The following is a 16,810-nucleotide window of genomic DNA, read 5'->3' as shown; positions in this document are numbered from 1 at the left end:
GTCTATAGTCTAGTCTATAGTCTAGTCTATTCTATAGTTTAGTCTATAGTCTCTTCTATAGTTTAGTCTATAGTCTAGTCTATAGTCTAGTCTTATACTTCCCCACTTGTTAATTTATTTGATATTAGTATATTTTAAACTAGGTACTTAAATTTATATGTGTAATCATTACAGAATGGGTAGGTGATCCCGATAATGAAAGTGCCGGTCGTTTAGGTCTGTGGCAAGTGTGTCAAAAAGATGAGATATTCGATAATTGTAAAAGAAGATGGGAAACCATATTAACGGTGCCAACATTTTCATTTCAAGTAAGTACAGACTTGGGTAGTGGTCAACTAAATAAATGCGATAAATACAAAAATGTTAATTAATTTTTTTTCTTAAATTTCAGTTGGCCACATTATTTATGGCGGCATCCGTTGTTTTGGCCTTATTGACAATATGTTTTCTAATATTTGTTATATTCATGAAATCGACACGAGTCTTTCATATTTGTGGTTGGTTGCAAATAATATCGGGTATGTTTTAAATATTTAATTACATTCATATGTTTGTAGAAAATATTATATTATTTATTTATTTTATTATTTACTCAAAATGAAGATTGTATGATGAAAATGAAGTGAATGTGTAGTTGCTGGTACATGTTTAATTAGTTTAGGTCGGTCGCAGATGATTGATTTACAAAATTACTGTCATCAAATTTGTTTTTTGTTTTTCTTATTTTTTTAGGAGTTAATATTACGGAAGTTTTTCGTCTGCAAACATTAATTGTTGACTAATGAAAAGTTTTGACATAGATTTATATTTGCTATTCGTTTTCTTTTTCTGTATGAAATTATCATTATTAAGCATTTTATTTTTTTGTTTAAATGAAGGTTTATAAAAGTGTATAATTTTCTTGGAAACAGTTAGTGAAGTGATGACAGTTTTAATTGAGGTCAATGTATGATTTTGTTGAAAATTGTAAATACAAAGAACTTATGTAGTTAATAAAAGTAGTAACAGTTTATTAGCAGACAGTAATATTTCCTAGTTACGATATTAAAATTAGGGTTCTATAAATCGACTTTCGAATAATCGACTTTTGGCGAAAAAAGTCGAAAAGTCGAAGTCGACTATTTTGTTCCAAAAAAGTCGTTAACTCGACTATCGTCTGTGAAAATACTCGAAAACTCGACTTTGTAAATAAAAGTTTCGAAAAAAGTCGGAAAAAGACGAAAAAAGTCGGAAAAAGATCGAAAAGTAAAAAAACGCCAAAAAAGTCGAATAGTCGGAAAAAGTCGAAAACTCGATAATAGTAGAAAAAAGTCAAAAATAGTAGAAAATTTAAAAAAAAGTGAAAAAAGTTAAAAGCTCTAAAAGAGTCGGGAAAACTCGAAAAAAAGTCAAAAAATAGTCGAAAAAAAGTCGGAAAAATCGAAAAGTCGACTATTTATAAAATACTTAAAGTTTAAAAGTCAACTTTTAATGAAATGAATGATCATAAAATCGACTTTTCACAAAAGTTGAAAAATCGACTTTTAACTAAATGCAAAAAGTCGAAAAGTTGACTTTTCGTTCCAACTATAAAACCCTAATTAAAGTTTCAGAAGTTTTAAGTCTGGTAATGTTTTTACTAAAATATGATTCCTAACTTATTGCCTAAAACCAGTGTAGTGGTAAGGATATTATGCTTTTGGTGTGATGTTTGTAACGCACGAAAGTATTGGGTCTACACACACCTAAAAGTATACCGATAAACTCAAAATCTGAGTCCATTAAGACTCGTTCGTGCGTCTGTCCGACATGTAAACTTTGTGCGTAATTTTCAATATATTATATGATAAAATTTTGACTTATTTTTCGGGACAAGAGGTATAATTTGTATGTTGCCCCATTATTTCACCTTGTCCCCATACAACTATACTTCCCGATTTACAATAATTACGTCAAATGTACCACTCTACAAAATTTGGTCAAACTATGTTTCATATTAGCATAAATGGTACTTACGATTCTTGTAATGATTGGCTAGAATTTGACTCTAGTCCCTCTACACACACATCCAAACAAAATGATTTCGGCCCATATTTGACCCTAACTCCCATATAAAGCCTCTTTTAGAAAATTAGTTTTTCAACAACAAATTACTTAAATACCACGAAATTATGGTAAAATTCATCATTTAATATTCATTATGTAGATATAAGGTTATCATAAGGTCTGCCATGACCGACTATACTTTCCTAATCGTTTTTTTCTTATATCAAAAGAAACTAATCAATTTTCCTTGATCTTCTTAGCTCTCTGCATGATTATTGCCTGTGGTGCTTTTCCCTTCGGTTGGAATTCGGACGATTTTCGTAAAATATGTGGACCAGATGCAAATCGTTTTGAATTGGGTTTATGTGGCATTAGATGGGCTTATCCTTTGGCCATAATTGGCTGCATAGATGGTGTGGTACTAGCTACATTGGCATTTATATTAGCCACCCGACATGTGCGTTTACAACCAGATCCCCTATATCAAAATTCTTTATATAAAGGTAAATACCTTAAAAATTCTTGAAATAGTAAGAAAATAACTAATTACTTTTTACCCTACATTAGGTGAAATCAACAACAGTTACATTACCGATGCTGTAAGTTTAGCTGGTTCTCGCAAAAATCTCAATCTACAACCTATACTCTTGGTGGCTCCACCAGGTGATGATACCATTTCACAATTTTCAAGTAGAACACCGAATCATCGATACAACCGACCGGATTATCACAATTCAATGCATCAGTTCTAGTAGCCCTCTAGAGATAGAATAAGTAGTTTCTAGTTTTAAAATTAAATAAACAAATAACAACTGCCTATTCTTGCAATACCTTGTAATGTAATGTTATTACATACTTTAATTGTAGAAGTATTTTTTTTTGTATAAGTGTTGTAACATTTTGGACTGTTATTTAACTTTAAAACGTTTTTATATACTTTAATGTATGTACCTATTTATGTACTATATTATATGTTTTTGTGTGTATTTATGATTAATATGTTTATTTTTTCTGTTTTATGTAAAGTGTAAAATTTTTTTGTGTATTTTAATGAACAAATTTTATTAAGTATAATTGTGTGTAAAAGTACGAATAAATTTTTAAAAAATACAATGTAATCAATAATAATTTAGTAAGTTAATGAATAAATTATTTTTAAAATATTATCGATATTTGATTAACTTTTTTAATTGATGGACAATACAATTTTCAATATCTGGCGATTTGTCCTGCTGTTATTCTAAACTGGCAACATTTAGAAGATTTTTGGGATTACAAATATGTAAACTGAGTCAAAAAGACTCCTTTTGACGATCTAAAAGTAATAAATAAGATGAAAACAGATTATATTAAAAAACAATTACAAATAGCAATCATGAATTGATCATTTTGGTGTTTGAAATATGATAGTTTTAAAAAATTGTTTGTGATCCTATTTCAAGCAGTTGAAAGATTTAAAATTGTTTCAAATATAATTGTTTTTGTTTGTAATAAACAATTCTACTTAAAAATGATTCAAAAAAGATTCGAAAATGAAACGAAACTGAATAGAAAATAGGCTCATAAAAGACTCTTTTAAAAGAGTTGGCAAAAAGATCAAAAATTGTTTTCCGTAATAGTGTATTTATTTGAAAAAAGAATAGAGGGGGTAGAGTAGCATTTTCTCCCGATGCATATTATTTTAATCGTAAAGAAGAGTCATAAATTACTCGAATGTGATAAAAGGATGCTGGCTGTGTGTATATACATTAGTTTGTTCAACTTTGAATGTGTTCTTGTTATAATTCTAAAATATTTCGGATCCGTTCGTTTGTTGTTTAAGAAATACGTTTTAGAAAAGAAAAGGAAGTAAAAGTTCTATATTCCGTTGTGCCGAATCTTATATACCCTTCGCCATAGTGTTTTAATATATAAATGTCAGTACAAGTTTTATTACAAAAAAGTTCCAGAATGTCCCCTTTTCAGTATTTCTAGGTTAAATGTCAAAAAGTTATAACTTAAGAATGAAAAAGAAATTCAAAGTTTTTTCTAATAAATATGTGTAAGATTATAAAATTTGGGAAAAGACAACCAATTCCTACTTTAGATTTTTATTCTATCATGTTTCTAAGTTCTATAGTATAAAATAATACAAAAGTACATTTTGAAGAATGAAAAAGTACAAAAGGTTCTCTTTTTATAGGTTCTCATTCACTCCGGGCTCTACATAATGATTTTTTTAATTTCTATAAGTCTATATTCGACCTTAGCATTCGTATATAGCCTTATTTACAGAACCAGATTTTCTCCCATAAATAAGTGGACTATAAGGTTTACTAATGTCCGTCAAGCTTGACTATACTTTCCTACTTTAATACTCTATTTTCAAATCAAACGTATTAAATAAACTCACGAATGATTGCAAAATATTAAATGTCGATAAAAGTGTTTTAACCTACAATTAACACTGTATTATCTTTGCAACAACTATTGTGAATAAATATTTTGGTTTGTGTCTGTGATAACTATAAGCATTAGCAAAGTGTTTTAGGCTGCCCAGACTTTACAACAGTGGACAGGGTATATTGTGTTTGTGCTGATGTTTGTAACAAACACAAATATTTGTATCTGCAATCCTTTTTACTTTAATCTTAAACTTTGTATCTGTTGCAAAATTTGAAGGACTTAGCTTTTATGATTCTATTAATATCCGACTTTGCATATATCTATATATAGGTAGGGTGCACTGCTATTTGTGCGAGGATCCTTTTCCATAGATGTTTGACAAAACATTTGGATACTAAATTTATTTGCCAAGTTTTTAAAGTTAAGTATACATACGAGTTTTAGTGCTGACTTTGTCTAATGGCTCATCTTATGCGTGATGATGTAGAAGCTGTATACGCTTTCTTACATGATTGGAGGCAACAACTTGTAAGTAATTGCCTCCAATGATCCAATTCATTTTTACCCCATATCTGATAATGAAAGTTTTTGCTAGGATTGTTTCTCGTATAAAATTCGAGGAATTATTAGATTTGTGTAAGGGAGGGTTATGTACCATAAACAAGCGCAACTCCACTTGGACACGTGATTCCTTTTTAGAAAAAGTGAAAATCTAATGATAGGGGAATACCTTAGTTTAATAGTAAAGATAAATAGGAAGGTTTGTTCCCGTGGGGTTTCAATGCAGAAAAATTTCCGAGTCGACTCTCTAAAGAAATAAATGTAAAAAAATGTAATAAAATACAGGCGAAAAAATGACTAATTCTACTGATCAAACGTAGTAGAATGCGAGGGTTATGTTCCACAATTTCCCAGTTCTTAATAGAACCTAGTTCTCAGATATTTCTAATTGTAATATGCCAGAACTGTTTGATGATGTCACGTATTTTTTCAAATAATAGTGACAGCTGGGTTGGTTTCACCACCCAATCAACAAGGTTGATTGTTCGTCTGTTACCTTATTACATTGCAGTACCCCTGCACCAACACAGTCTAATTGTAAACAGCATCATAATATTCCAAATGTTATTTTTACAATCTTCAACTAAATACAAATATAACAGGCACCAATGCTCTAAGAGCAGCTTGACTATCAAAATACATAAATTGTTACCAACATGATTCCGTATTAGACTCAATGTTTTCCAGATCGCTATAATCCCTGCTTAAAAGATACTAAATTCGTTAGGTAGTCTAAAGGACTAATTTATATCGTCATAATCTGCTCAGTAGAGATCTGGAAAGCAACGGATCTGATACGGAATCATGCTAACATCTCTTTGGAAATCTCTTTTGCTTGCACCTATCTTGTAAACTGATTACCCATCAACAAGCCAATAATCCCCAATTGGAAATTTTATCAGATGTGTTTCCCCGAAGTCTAGAATTGCAATATCATAACCTGTAATTCCGCTTAACGAAGACTCGTATAATCTTGATAAATTTCTAGCTGTACACACCCGCTACAAAGTGTTCTATAGGTGACGGGTGCAGAATGATGTTTAAGGCTGATTGTGGGCACCAGTAATGTCAACAGAGGCACATTTTAAAGTTTTATTCGGCAACTTCCGATAACTGTCTTTTCTGAAATCCTTCCACCACACAATACAACTATTAGTTAGAATAGGCCTAACAACCGATATGTAAGCTTCTTTAAATACTTAGCTGCTTTAGATAAACTATGTTTGAAGCCACATAACTTTGGTAGAATGAAGTTGTTTACCTTATAACTTTTGGTGAATAATAGCAGTTCCGTTTGCTTTGGATTTACTCCCAGTTCTTTAACCAAATAACAAAAGATTGTTATTTGACTAATATAAAGCAACGGAACTGTTGCGAAATCAATCTAGCATCTCTCTGGAAAACTCTTGGCAGCATCACTCTTTAAAACTTAACACCCATCAAGCAGTTAGACCATAACACCACTTCATTCGCATAAAATATTGGTCCAATACCCACCTTAAAGTATACCGATCGATTCAGAATCATTTTTTGAGTCGATTAAGACATGTCCGTCCGTCCGTATGTCCGGCTGGCTGGCTGTCCATGTAAACCTTGTGCGCACGGTACAGGCCGCAATTTTCAAGATAATTTGATGAAATTTGGACCAAGCATGTTTTTTGGCACAAGGACGAAGCCTATTGAAATGGTTGAAATCGGTCCATTATTTCACCTAGCCCCCATACAACCGTACCTCCCGATTTGAACTTAAACGTCTAAAATTGACTTGTAACCATTTGTATCGCAATGAAACTCAACAAAACTAACTGTTATTTAGAAATATATCCTTTTCCTAAATTTACCGAGGATCGGCCCATATTTGACCTATATAAAGCCTCATTTAGAAATTTTAGTTTTTTATCAATAAATGGCTTAAATATTTTGGAATTATTGTAATATTCAACATAAAAGTTTCTTTACAAAAAATAAAAATTTTATAAAAGTAAAAATTGTAAAAATATACTCATGGTGTAGGGTATCATATGGTCGGCCATGCCCGACTATACTTTCCTACTTGTTTTTTCTCTATACCGGTACTGATACGATTGCTACGCTGTTTAAAGTTATATTCCCCTAAAAGTATCTTAAAACATTTTTAGAATTTTTTATTCATATGAGAAATTTCAATAAATTAAAATGTATTTTATTTTCGTTTATACTATTTCCGAAAATTTTAATACAAATAAAAAGAACAATCAAATAAATATTTTCCCCTCTAAATTTATTACAGCCACTAATAGAGTGTTAGATTTTCTACCACCATTATTGAAAAATGGTTGACATTCTGTCTGTTATAGTGTCTTCGTGTAAAGGTAGTGGTGGTTTAGTATTTCCTTTTGTTACATTATATTTTTTTCTCCATTTCCGCTAGATAATTCAATATAAAAATTCCAATATTTGGCGTCAGCTTGTTGGCCACTTAGATTATGTTAACGCATTATAAATGCGTTGATAGAATAACTTATGAATTATATTTATATTTGAGCGAGAAACGTTCAAAATACACCCAAAAAGTATTCACATATTCAAAGAAATCTGGCAAAATAAAATTGTGTAGAAAATCAACCACTTGCTACTTAAATGTACACAAAGTGCGTGAAATAATAATAAAAATATAGATTTTTTTCTCCATTTTATATGAATTTTTTATATATTGTATTTTGAATTAAGATGTCTATGTGCCATATGCTGCCAAACAAACCTATTTGTTTCTCCGGCTCCTCTTGAGTTTTATTTGAGGATTTTTCCTTTTCAATGGCTTTTGATTGCGAATTCTGTTTCTTCTTTATTTTATTAGAGATTTTTTTATCAATTAGGGATGGGAAATATAAATAGCAGAAAGTACCGAGAAATTGTACTATTTTTGATTTTTTAGTTAAGTACTAAGAAAGCTTTAAAAACATAAGTAACAGAAGGGAACCCAATTACATTTCAAAATTTATTAAAAATTTTTCGGGTAAAAATTGTACAAAAAAAAACTAAAATTCCTCCTTCTTTATATTAATGGTACCAAACGCTCCTTTGTACAACACTTTTTTTCCCTTTTATATATATATGTCCTCTCTTAGCAATTGCTCTAAATTGTTACTGGCATTTGGAAATAGATGTGAAAAGCTGCATTTTATTGATTCGTATATTTTCTTCGAAAATTGGGCGCTAAACAACTTCAAATGAGTTTTTTGTTATTATTGTTGTTTTTGTTTTATGCGTATTTATTTGATTAGAATATCGTTTAACGGTTAATATCGTTGTTATCGCTATTATTTCAATGTGTGGGTATTGGTATATATTTGTGTCTATTAGTCGGTGGAGGCCCTCCTGCAGTTTTGTGGGTGTCAATGTATTCCTTTTTTTCACTCTTTAGTCTTAACTATAGCCTAATTTACAGTCTGGACTATAGTTTAGTCTATTGTCTGGACTATTGTATAGACTGTAGTGTAGCCTACGGTCTAACACAGAGTTTGGACTATAATTTAGTCTGGACTATAGTCTAAAAAATTGTCTTAAGTTTGAACTATAGTCGACTTTTGTCTATAGTCTGAACTACATATATTCTGGTCTGTACTTAAGTCTGGATTTTAGTATATAATCAGTTTAGTCTCTTTAATATAGTCTATATTTAAAAATAGTATTGTCTCTAGTCTGGACTAAAGTCTAAGCTATGCCTACAGTCCGGTCGAAAGTCTAGTCTATACTATAGTCTAGTCTGTAGTATTGTCTGCTGTGTACTATAGTTTATTCTGCACTATAGTCCATTCTGAATTATAATCAGCACGACAGGCCATAATTTTCATTATAGTCATTAAGCCTGTACTGTAGTCTGGTTTATCTCAATTAAAGCTGGACAATAGTCTCTAGTCTGGATGATAGTCTTGAGTCAAGTTTGGTAATGTTAGACCATAGATAGGACTATAGTATAGTGTGTACTAAATGGTGGTGTGGACTATAGGCCATAGTCCGGGGTATTGTTACCATGTACAATGACCTGTCTAACTAAGTAGGTAACTAACTAAATAACTAACTGTAGTCAAGTTTGGTATATTAGGCAGTAGAAAGGAATATAGTATAGTGTGTACTAAAGGCTGGTGTGGACTAAAGGGCATAGTCTGGTTCATATTTATCATGAACCTACAGTGCGTACTAATATGTAACAACTAAGTAGATAACTAACTAACTACTAACTAACTAACTAACTAACTAACTAACTAACTAACTAACTAACTAACTAACTAACTAACTAACTAACTAACTATATTCTGCACTATAGTCTATTCTGAACTATAATCTGCACGACAGGCCATAGTTTTCATTATAGTCATTAAGCCTGTACTGTAGTCTGGCTTATCTCAATTAAAGCTGGACGTTAGTCTCTAGTCTGGATGATAGTCTTGAGTCAAGTTTGGTATGTTAGACCATAGATAGGAGTATAGTTAGTGTGTACTAAAGGCTGGTGTGGACTAAAGGGCATAGTCTATCTTAATTAAAAGCTGGACGATAGTCTCTAGTCTGGATGATAGTCTTGAGTCAAGTTTGGTATGTTAGGCCATAGATAGGAGTATAGTATAGTGTGTACTAAAGGGTGGTGTGGACTAAAGGGCATAGTCTGGGGTATTGTTACCATGTACTATAGCCTGTGTATAGTGCGGACTATAGTCTACAGACTGGACTAACTGAATAGGTAACTAAATAAATAACTAACTGTAGTCAAGTTTGGTATATTAGGCAGTAGATAGGAGTATAGTGTGTACTAAAGGCTGGTGTGGACTAAAGGGCATATTCTGGTTTATACTTATCAGGTACTTCATCCTGCTTATAGTGCATACTAATGTCTACAGACTTTACCAACTAAGTAGATAACTAACTGACTGACTAACTGACTAACTAACTAACTAACTAACTAACTAACTAACTAACTAACTAACTAACTAACTAACTAACTAACTAACTAACTAAATAACTAACTAGCTAACTAACTAACTAACTAACTAACTAACTAACTAACTAACTAACTAACTAACTAACTAACTAACTAACTAACTAACAAGCTACCGACACGGACCTATCGTTATCGACTCAAAAAGTAATTCTGAGTCGATCGGTATAGTTTAAGGTTTGTGTACCCTACCACTAGAGAGGTAAAAATTGTCGAAAATGTTTAATACTAGTTATGTTAATACAAGCATCCATCCAACTCTACCGGGCATATGCTATTTGAATGGATGTGTTGCCAATAAGCGATTAATATTTAATAAAACGAGAGAACAACAGGGCAGGATACACATTCAAACATGGCGTTGAGTGAAAAGAAGACTGAACAATGGGAGAAAAGTTTGATTTTACGATTATTTTATTCTTATTAAATTGTTCAAATGGCCTTTTATTGGTGTCGTAAATAAGTTGCTTTATGGGAATATTTCCATTTAAAGATATTATTAGTTTTCTTATAGATTTTTAATGTTTTTATGTGAGTTAATAAGAATGTTAGAAATATAAATGAAGGACTATACAGGAAAACGAGGGGAATATTTAAGAATTTAAGAACTTTTTGCTTAATAAAGTTGTTGATCTTTCTTTAAAATAGTGTTTTGATAAAAATTTATATTTAACATTTAAATACTCTAGAGGTTTTCTTTTTTTATTTTCTTTGATTTTCTAAATAAAGTAAATGTCGCAAGCATTAGACGATAAAAAAATATATTTGATTTACACATCAAAAAAGCCTAGAGAAAAGCAAAACAATTCCTTTATAGTGACCAACAGAATAACTATTTTTTCTCCTTTTTTTTTAAAAATGGCCTCATGTGGATACAAAAATTGTTCTTTTTCTTTCAACATTTTCATTTTTCTACATTCAGATAAATCAGTTTATTTTTTCTTTAAACGTTTTTTGTAATAGATTAATGTTAAGTGTTCTTTTAAACAAACGATTCATAATATTTTATTAAAGGTTTGTAGAACAAATTTTATATGAAAATTTGTTAAATAAAGCCTGGATAAACTATTATGATTAAGGGCCTAAAAATCTTAAGAAAAGAAACTAAAAAATTGTAAATTTCTATGATGGACGTGCTCCTTTTGATGTTAGCCAACACTTGATGTTTTAAGTAAGGAATGTGGTACTGAAGTATTTTTTAATGGAGTAATAAATTTTGGTAATAAATTTCCTTTTAAATATAGTAGTTTCTGATTCTGTTGGCATTATAATATAGTAGTAATTTTCCATTTCTTTTAGTTAATAAATAGTTTATTTTTTTATAAAATAAACAATATTAATTTCTGCAACTGACATTTGGAATATTTAAAACCTTTAAGGCGTTGTTTAACGAAAAAAAACATAACTTTATTGTAAATGGAATTGTTTGTAAGTAGTATAAAAATAACTAATGTAAAAAAGCCTTACATTTAAAATAAATTTATTATGAGTTGAATAATGAATTCTTTTGGTTCCAAGTATTTCAGCTCGATAATCGGGTTAGAATCGTTTTCTATTATTATTAGGCTATGTCCGTCCGCACGTCCGTCTGTATGGCTGGCTGTCCATGTAAACCAGGTTGCAAGATTTATGGATGAAATTTGGTACACACGATTTTTTAGGCCCAAGGACGAAGCCTATAAAAAATAGATCAAGTCGGCCTAGTTCCCATACAACCGTACCCGCCCTAATTTGGGTTTTGGACCCCTAACAAAGGTCGGTAAAACTTAGTTTTATAAAACTTTTAATGACACTGCTTATTTTTGTAATGATCGTTCCTCATTTGACTCTAGCACCCATATAAACTCCCTTTCAGAAATCTGACTTAAAGGTCAAAATTCACTTATAAACACTAATAACACTTTTAAATTCTACATAAATTAACTCCCCCTACCAACATTTTTAAGGATAGGGCCATATTTTGCCCTACTCCCCTTTAAGCCCTCTTAAAAAATCTCTTTTTTTGCCAAAAAAAAGTAAAAATATTCCGAAATAAAGTTAAAAAAACAAAACAAATGCTTTATTTTTTTAAATAATCCCCATTTTTAACATACATACTGACTGGTGTAGGGTATCATATGGTCGGCTACGCCCGACTATACATTCATACTTGTTTTAACTTTTCATTAGACTTTACGTACATGAAGTGTGATCGTGTGAAATGCCCTTTAAGAAAAAATATTCTTCATGAGAATTTTTTGGAATTTTTTAAAAAAATTCAATATTGTCAAAAAATATTAAAAAAATTGCGACACTAAGAATCATGTTGTCGATGATTTATTTTAAGTTATCTGTAGAGGTTGACAATAATTAACCGATAAAAGCCACTTTTCCCAAAATCACTTTTAATGACGAGATGTTTGTCATTTCAGGGATTAACCCTAACCGGTTCTTGAATTTTGACAATTGAATTCCGAACAATTACTTTTTATTCCATGGAGGAGTATGGTCATTATATTTATCTGCAATAAATCAGTTCTATCGATTATCCGGCTATTAAATCCTTGATCAATGTTTTTACCAAAATGCAGCGCGTTTCTAGTCCAATGAGTTACGTTTTTTGAATATCAATCGAATTTTAGTTTTAATACTAATAGGTCCAGTGTATGTTTGGAATACATAAAATACGTATGCAAAAGTATTCCATTTGCACTGGGAAACTTGCAAGACCAAATTTTGGATCAAGCATAGAACTTTTATATAAATTTAAAGGACAATCTATTTGGATTTGAATGAAATTCAAAGATAATTCTTATCACTCTGTCTACAGCCAGCAAAATTGCAAAAATTACTTACACAATAGTATTTTAAGTCATTATTTAAACATTGAAGTTAAGTACATACCACGCTTGTTTACAAATAGGTAGTTAGGTAAGTACTTACTACGATCTGCTGCAAATAGCACGTTTGCTTCAGAGAAAAACTGAACATACGACTATACGTCCACTGCGTCAGCTATTAGTTTTAACCAAAAAATTGTTTTTTTACATTTGTGTTAACAAATAAACATGTCAAGTCTAATAAGCAGTAAGTAGGTACTTACAGAATATATTATTGGAAAGTAATTACAAGACTTTTTATAAGTAAGTTGATTAAAAGTAATTACTAAGGTTTTTGCTGGTTATGTCTATGCTGTTACACCCAAGTGGTCTGCAATAATGTATTCTTTTTGTTTTCACAGAGTCTAATATTGCCGGTAGAACGACTATTTAACGACGTAACTGTCGTTGGAGTTTTTTTTTAAATTTCACATATAAATGTCAGATATAGGTTAAGTTACGTGGGTTGTTCGCTAGCAAGCGAGTTCACTCGGAGGCCTTGTGGCCCATTGTCATACCCTTAGAATTACCATTCCCTAGCGATGAGAAAATGGTTACCCTCCCTACTTTCGTTGACTACTTGGTTCGTTCGGTCTCCATGTAAACCAGCCGGTGCTTTTAATAAAACCGATCATGTTTATCTGTGACGGAAAAGAGCTCTACCCAGATATAGTAGTCATATTTGTATACTTATTTCATATAGTTGATGCCACGCCCGCTATCACTACTAATAGGAAATAAAATATCATACATTAATTTTTCAATATAACTAGATTTATTTTTAAAAAAGTTTCTAAAATTCTATATAAAATAGTTTTTAATTCATTATATATAAAAAAATACACCGAAAATACATCTCGATAACTTAAAATTTAATAAAGAAAATATTAACAATGAACTAATAAATGTTAAAGGCCTAAAATGACTAAATATTTTGAAAATGTACAAAAATAAAAAGATATTAAAAGAGAGTGGTATGGAAAAGGACGGATTTCAAGGATAAGGGGAATGCCAGCAAATAAATAAAAAAAATATTTTTAAATATAAAAATTATATTTGCTAATTTTATAAAATTATAAATATTTATAGAAAAAATAAAATATATATACAAATTACTTTACTAGTGGCTAAGAATAAGTTATTTTATTTAATTTGACTGACAAACCTTAAATTTACATAATTTTTTTGACACTTAAACTTAAATTAAAATATACTCTCATTTTTATTAGCAAATTAAAAATGACTAGTGAATTAATATGTTTAAATGTATGGATTTTATTTATAAAATAACTTAAGATATTTTTCTTTATAATATAAAAGTATAAAATAGACCTAAAACTCCCAGTTCTTAAGAAGAAATTATAATTAAAATATGAATAATACAAAAGTTTTATATAATTATAGTGAATACATATTTCCTAAACTAAAGAGGTTGGTAGTGGATTAACAAAATTTCGTTTTTTTGTATTAAAAGGAAATTCAAATATTTTTTTTATTATAGGAAGGGATTCGGTTTTATTTAAAATGAGATTTATTTTTTAGTTTAACAATTAAGGCGTGAGGCTAAAAATTTCGTTTTTTTATAAAACCTTTATAAAATACTATATTGATCTTACTAAGCAGGGATGGCAAATGTCATTTTTAAATTGCAAAAATCTGTTTAAAAAGTGTAATATTTTAAATCAGATTGTACCAATCTTTTTGCAAACTTAATTATCATTATAAAACAAAACCATTTCAAGACGACTTCTTCAGTCAATATTTGTAGTCCATTAGTCAATGACTACGTTATTCTATATACTAGTCGGCAGACTAGTCTATAAGTAAGACTATTTATTCGATAGACTGATCCGTAGGGAAGTCAATAAACATTCATGACTAGTGAATAACATAGTCTTTAAACAAGATAATGTCTAATCTATAAAATAGTCCATATACCAAAGACTAATAGAATAGAAAGGCGATCGGATAAAAAGAATTCTAAAAAGTACTCTCTATTTTAAATGTTGTCTGGTTTTAATCTATTTCATGACTCTTTACAACATAAGAGAATCACCCCTATTCTGCATTTCGATTACGTTTACGCGTTCAGTTACTCAACGATCGAAAAAGGTATTCCAACAAAAAACTGAATCGTAAGAAAACGAAGAAGCAATTCCATATTCGATTCGAATTGAAAAGCAAAATAGGTCCAGTATAACTAAAAAAAAACTTTAAATGTTCTCTTCCGTGCCTTGTTTGTGGAGAAAGGCAATTATGTAGTCAGGCATGGAGAATTTAACTTTTAGTGTCTATGTATACGAATTAGTCTATTAATATTAATAGTCTAGTCTATAGTCTAACATATAAACTAATCTATGGATCAGTTTATTGGTTTTTGGTCTATAGACTGGAGAATAAACTATTTACTAGTATGCTAGTCCTCATACTACAAGTAGTATGCTAGTCCTCATACTGCAATAGTTTAAGAGACAAATCTGTAGACAAATGCATTGACTAGTCAATGGACTTATTGACAAAAGTTTAAGTTAATGAAAAAGTACTTGCAATGTCAGAAAAGAACCAAAAATAAGGAACTTAAAACAATATATTTCATTAATGAGAGAGAGTTATTTTAACAAATAAACTATTGTTATACTAAGTGTCTCTCGTACAATTGTCAAACTCCGATTTGATGGAATATGTCAGTGATTTAAATTTTTATATAGATTTCCCTTGTATCTAAGCTTATGTTCGATCAGGAGAAAGTTTTTTGCCGAAGCTGGATCAAAACGAAAACATATTTTATAAAATATTTGATATGAACCAATAACTGGCAATTTACTTAGATTTTCAAGGGCTTAAACTGTTCGGTCTGGAATCAAAACTTTTTAATAAAATATTCATTCTATATATTAACTTTCAGCTTACATTTTCTTCTGATTTCGTTGTTTGATTACTTCTATTAATTTATATTGGTTCAAAATTTTTATCATTTCAACACATACCAATTTCGGAAAGTTCCAATATCGCCAATTTTTTAAACAATGGATGCAATGTTTTAAATTAATATTTTGTTGGAATGATTTGGTCCATTTTCAAAACCAAAATTTTTCAAATAATCTATGGAGATGCTCTATGTATAAGGTCCATTTTTAAAAAATTTCGAAAGAACAGGCGATTTGTTTTTATAAATCTTTCACCTTGAACGATTTGGTTCAATATCAAACTTTACGTATGGTCTGTGAGGATTCTCTCTTTGTCCTAGATTGATTATAACATTGATCCATTGATGAATGGTCTGAAAAGTTCCGCTCCTTGTTTATGGACCTTTTTTGAAAATATTCCAAGTTTGATTGTTTTTTGAGCAAAGGACATACAGACCATTTGTTTCATTTTATATTTCTGTTTATACGGTTTGATTAATTTTTTAATCTTTTAATCATTGTCCATGGTCCATTATATATCCCAAGTATGCTAGTTTTCGTGAACGATGGACGGACTGACACTTTATAATTTTGATTGTACAATTTGATCGAAACCAAACTCTTGAGAAGATCCTCTTGTCTGAGAAAATCTCTTCTTGTCCATATTTGAAAACATTCCAAGTTTGCTTGTTTTATTTGAACGGAAGGGCGGACAGCCCCTTTGTTCTAATTTATCTTTATGATTGAAGAAATCGATCCAATTTGAATATCAAACATTTCTGATCACCTGAGAAGATACAATTTTGTATGAAGGACAAAAAGCATCTTTGATATAAGTTATATTTCTGGTTCAACGTTCTGATTTTCTTTAATCATCACCTTGTTCTTATTGCCCATATCTAGTAAACTTTGCTTGTTTTTGATGGATGTTCGGACGATCTATTCCATTTTCAAAAATAAACAATTTTAATCATCTCAAAAAACCCTGAGATTATTTGAAAATAATCAGAGATTTTAAGAAATTATTGGATTTTTGTCTGCTAGTTAAATAAATTTAAATAACCTGTCGTGTGTAGCCTGTCGCATTAATTGTAATTTTTGTA

General features: G+C 30.2%; 1 protein-coding gene across 1 annotated transcript in view; it reads left to right on the top strand.

Annotated features, from left to right (window-relative positions):
* The window catches only part of LOC111689876 (LHFPL tetraspan subfamily member 3 protein), a 30,185-nt gene extending 26,994 nt beyond the window's left edge, over window positions 1–3,191 (top strand). The window contains exons 3-6 of the mRNA XM_046952154.1: window positions 175–308; window positions 392–518; window positions 2,286–2,528; window positions 2,593–3,191. Of these exons, the coding sequence (XP_046808110.1) occupies window positions 175–308; window positions 392–518; window positions 2,286–2,528; window positions 2,593–2,777 (689 nt within the window). The 3' untranslated portion in view covers window positions 2,778–3,191. The remainder of the gene's footprint in view (window positions 1–174; window positions 309–391; window positions 519–2,285; window positions 2,529–2,592) is intronic.
* The last annotated feature ends 13,619 nt before the right edge of the window (window positions 3,192–16,810 follow it).

The sequence above is a fragment of the Lucilia cuprina genome, chromosome 5, assembly GCF_022045245.1.
Source record: "Lucilia cuprina isolate Lc7/37 chromosome 5, ASM2204524v1, whole genome shotgun sequence".
In the NCBI taxonomy this organism is placed as follows: domain Eukaryota; kingdom Metazoa; phylum Arthropoda; class Insecta; order Diptera; family Calliphoridae; genus Lucilia; species Lucilia cuprina.
This window is presented reverse-complemented; position numbering and strand designations above follow the sequence as displayed.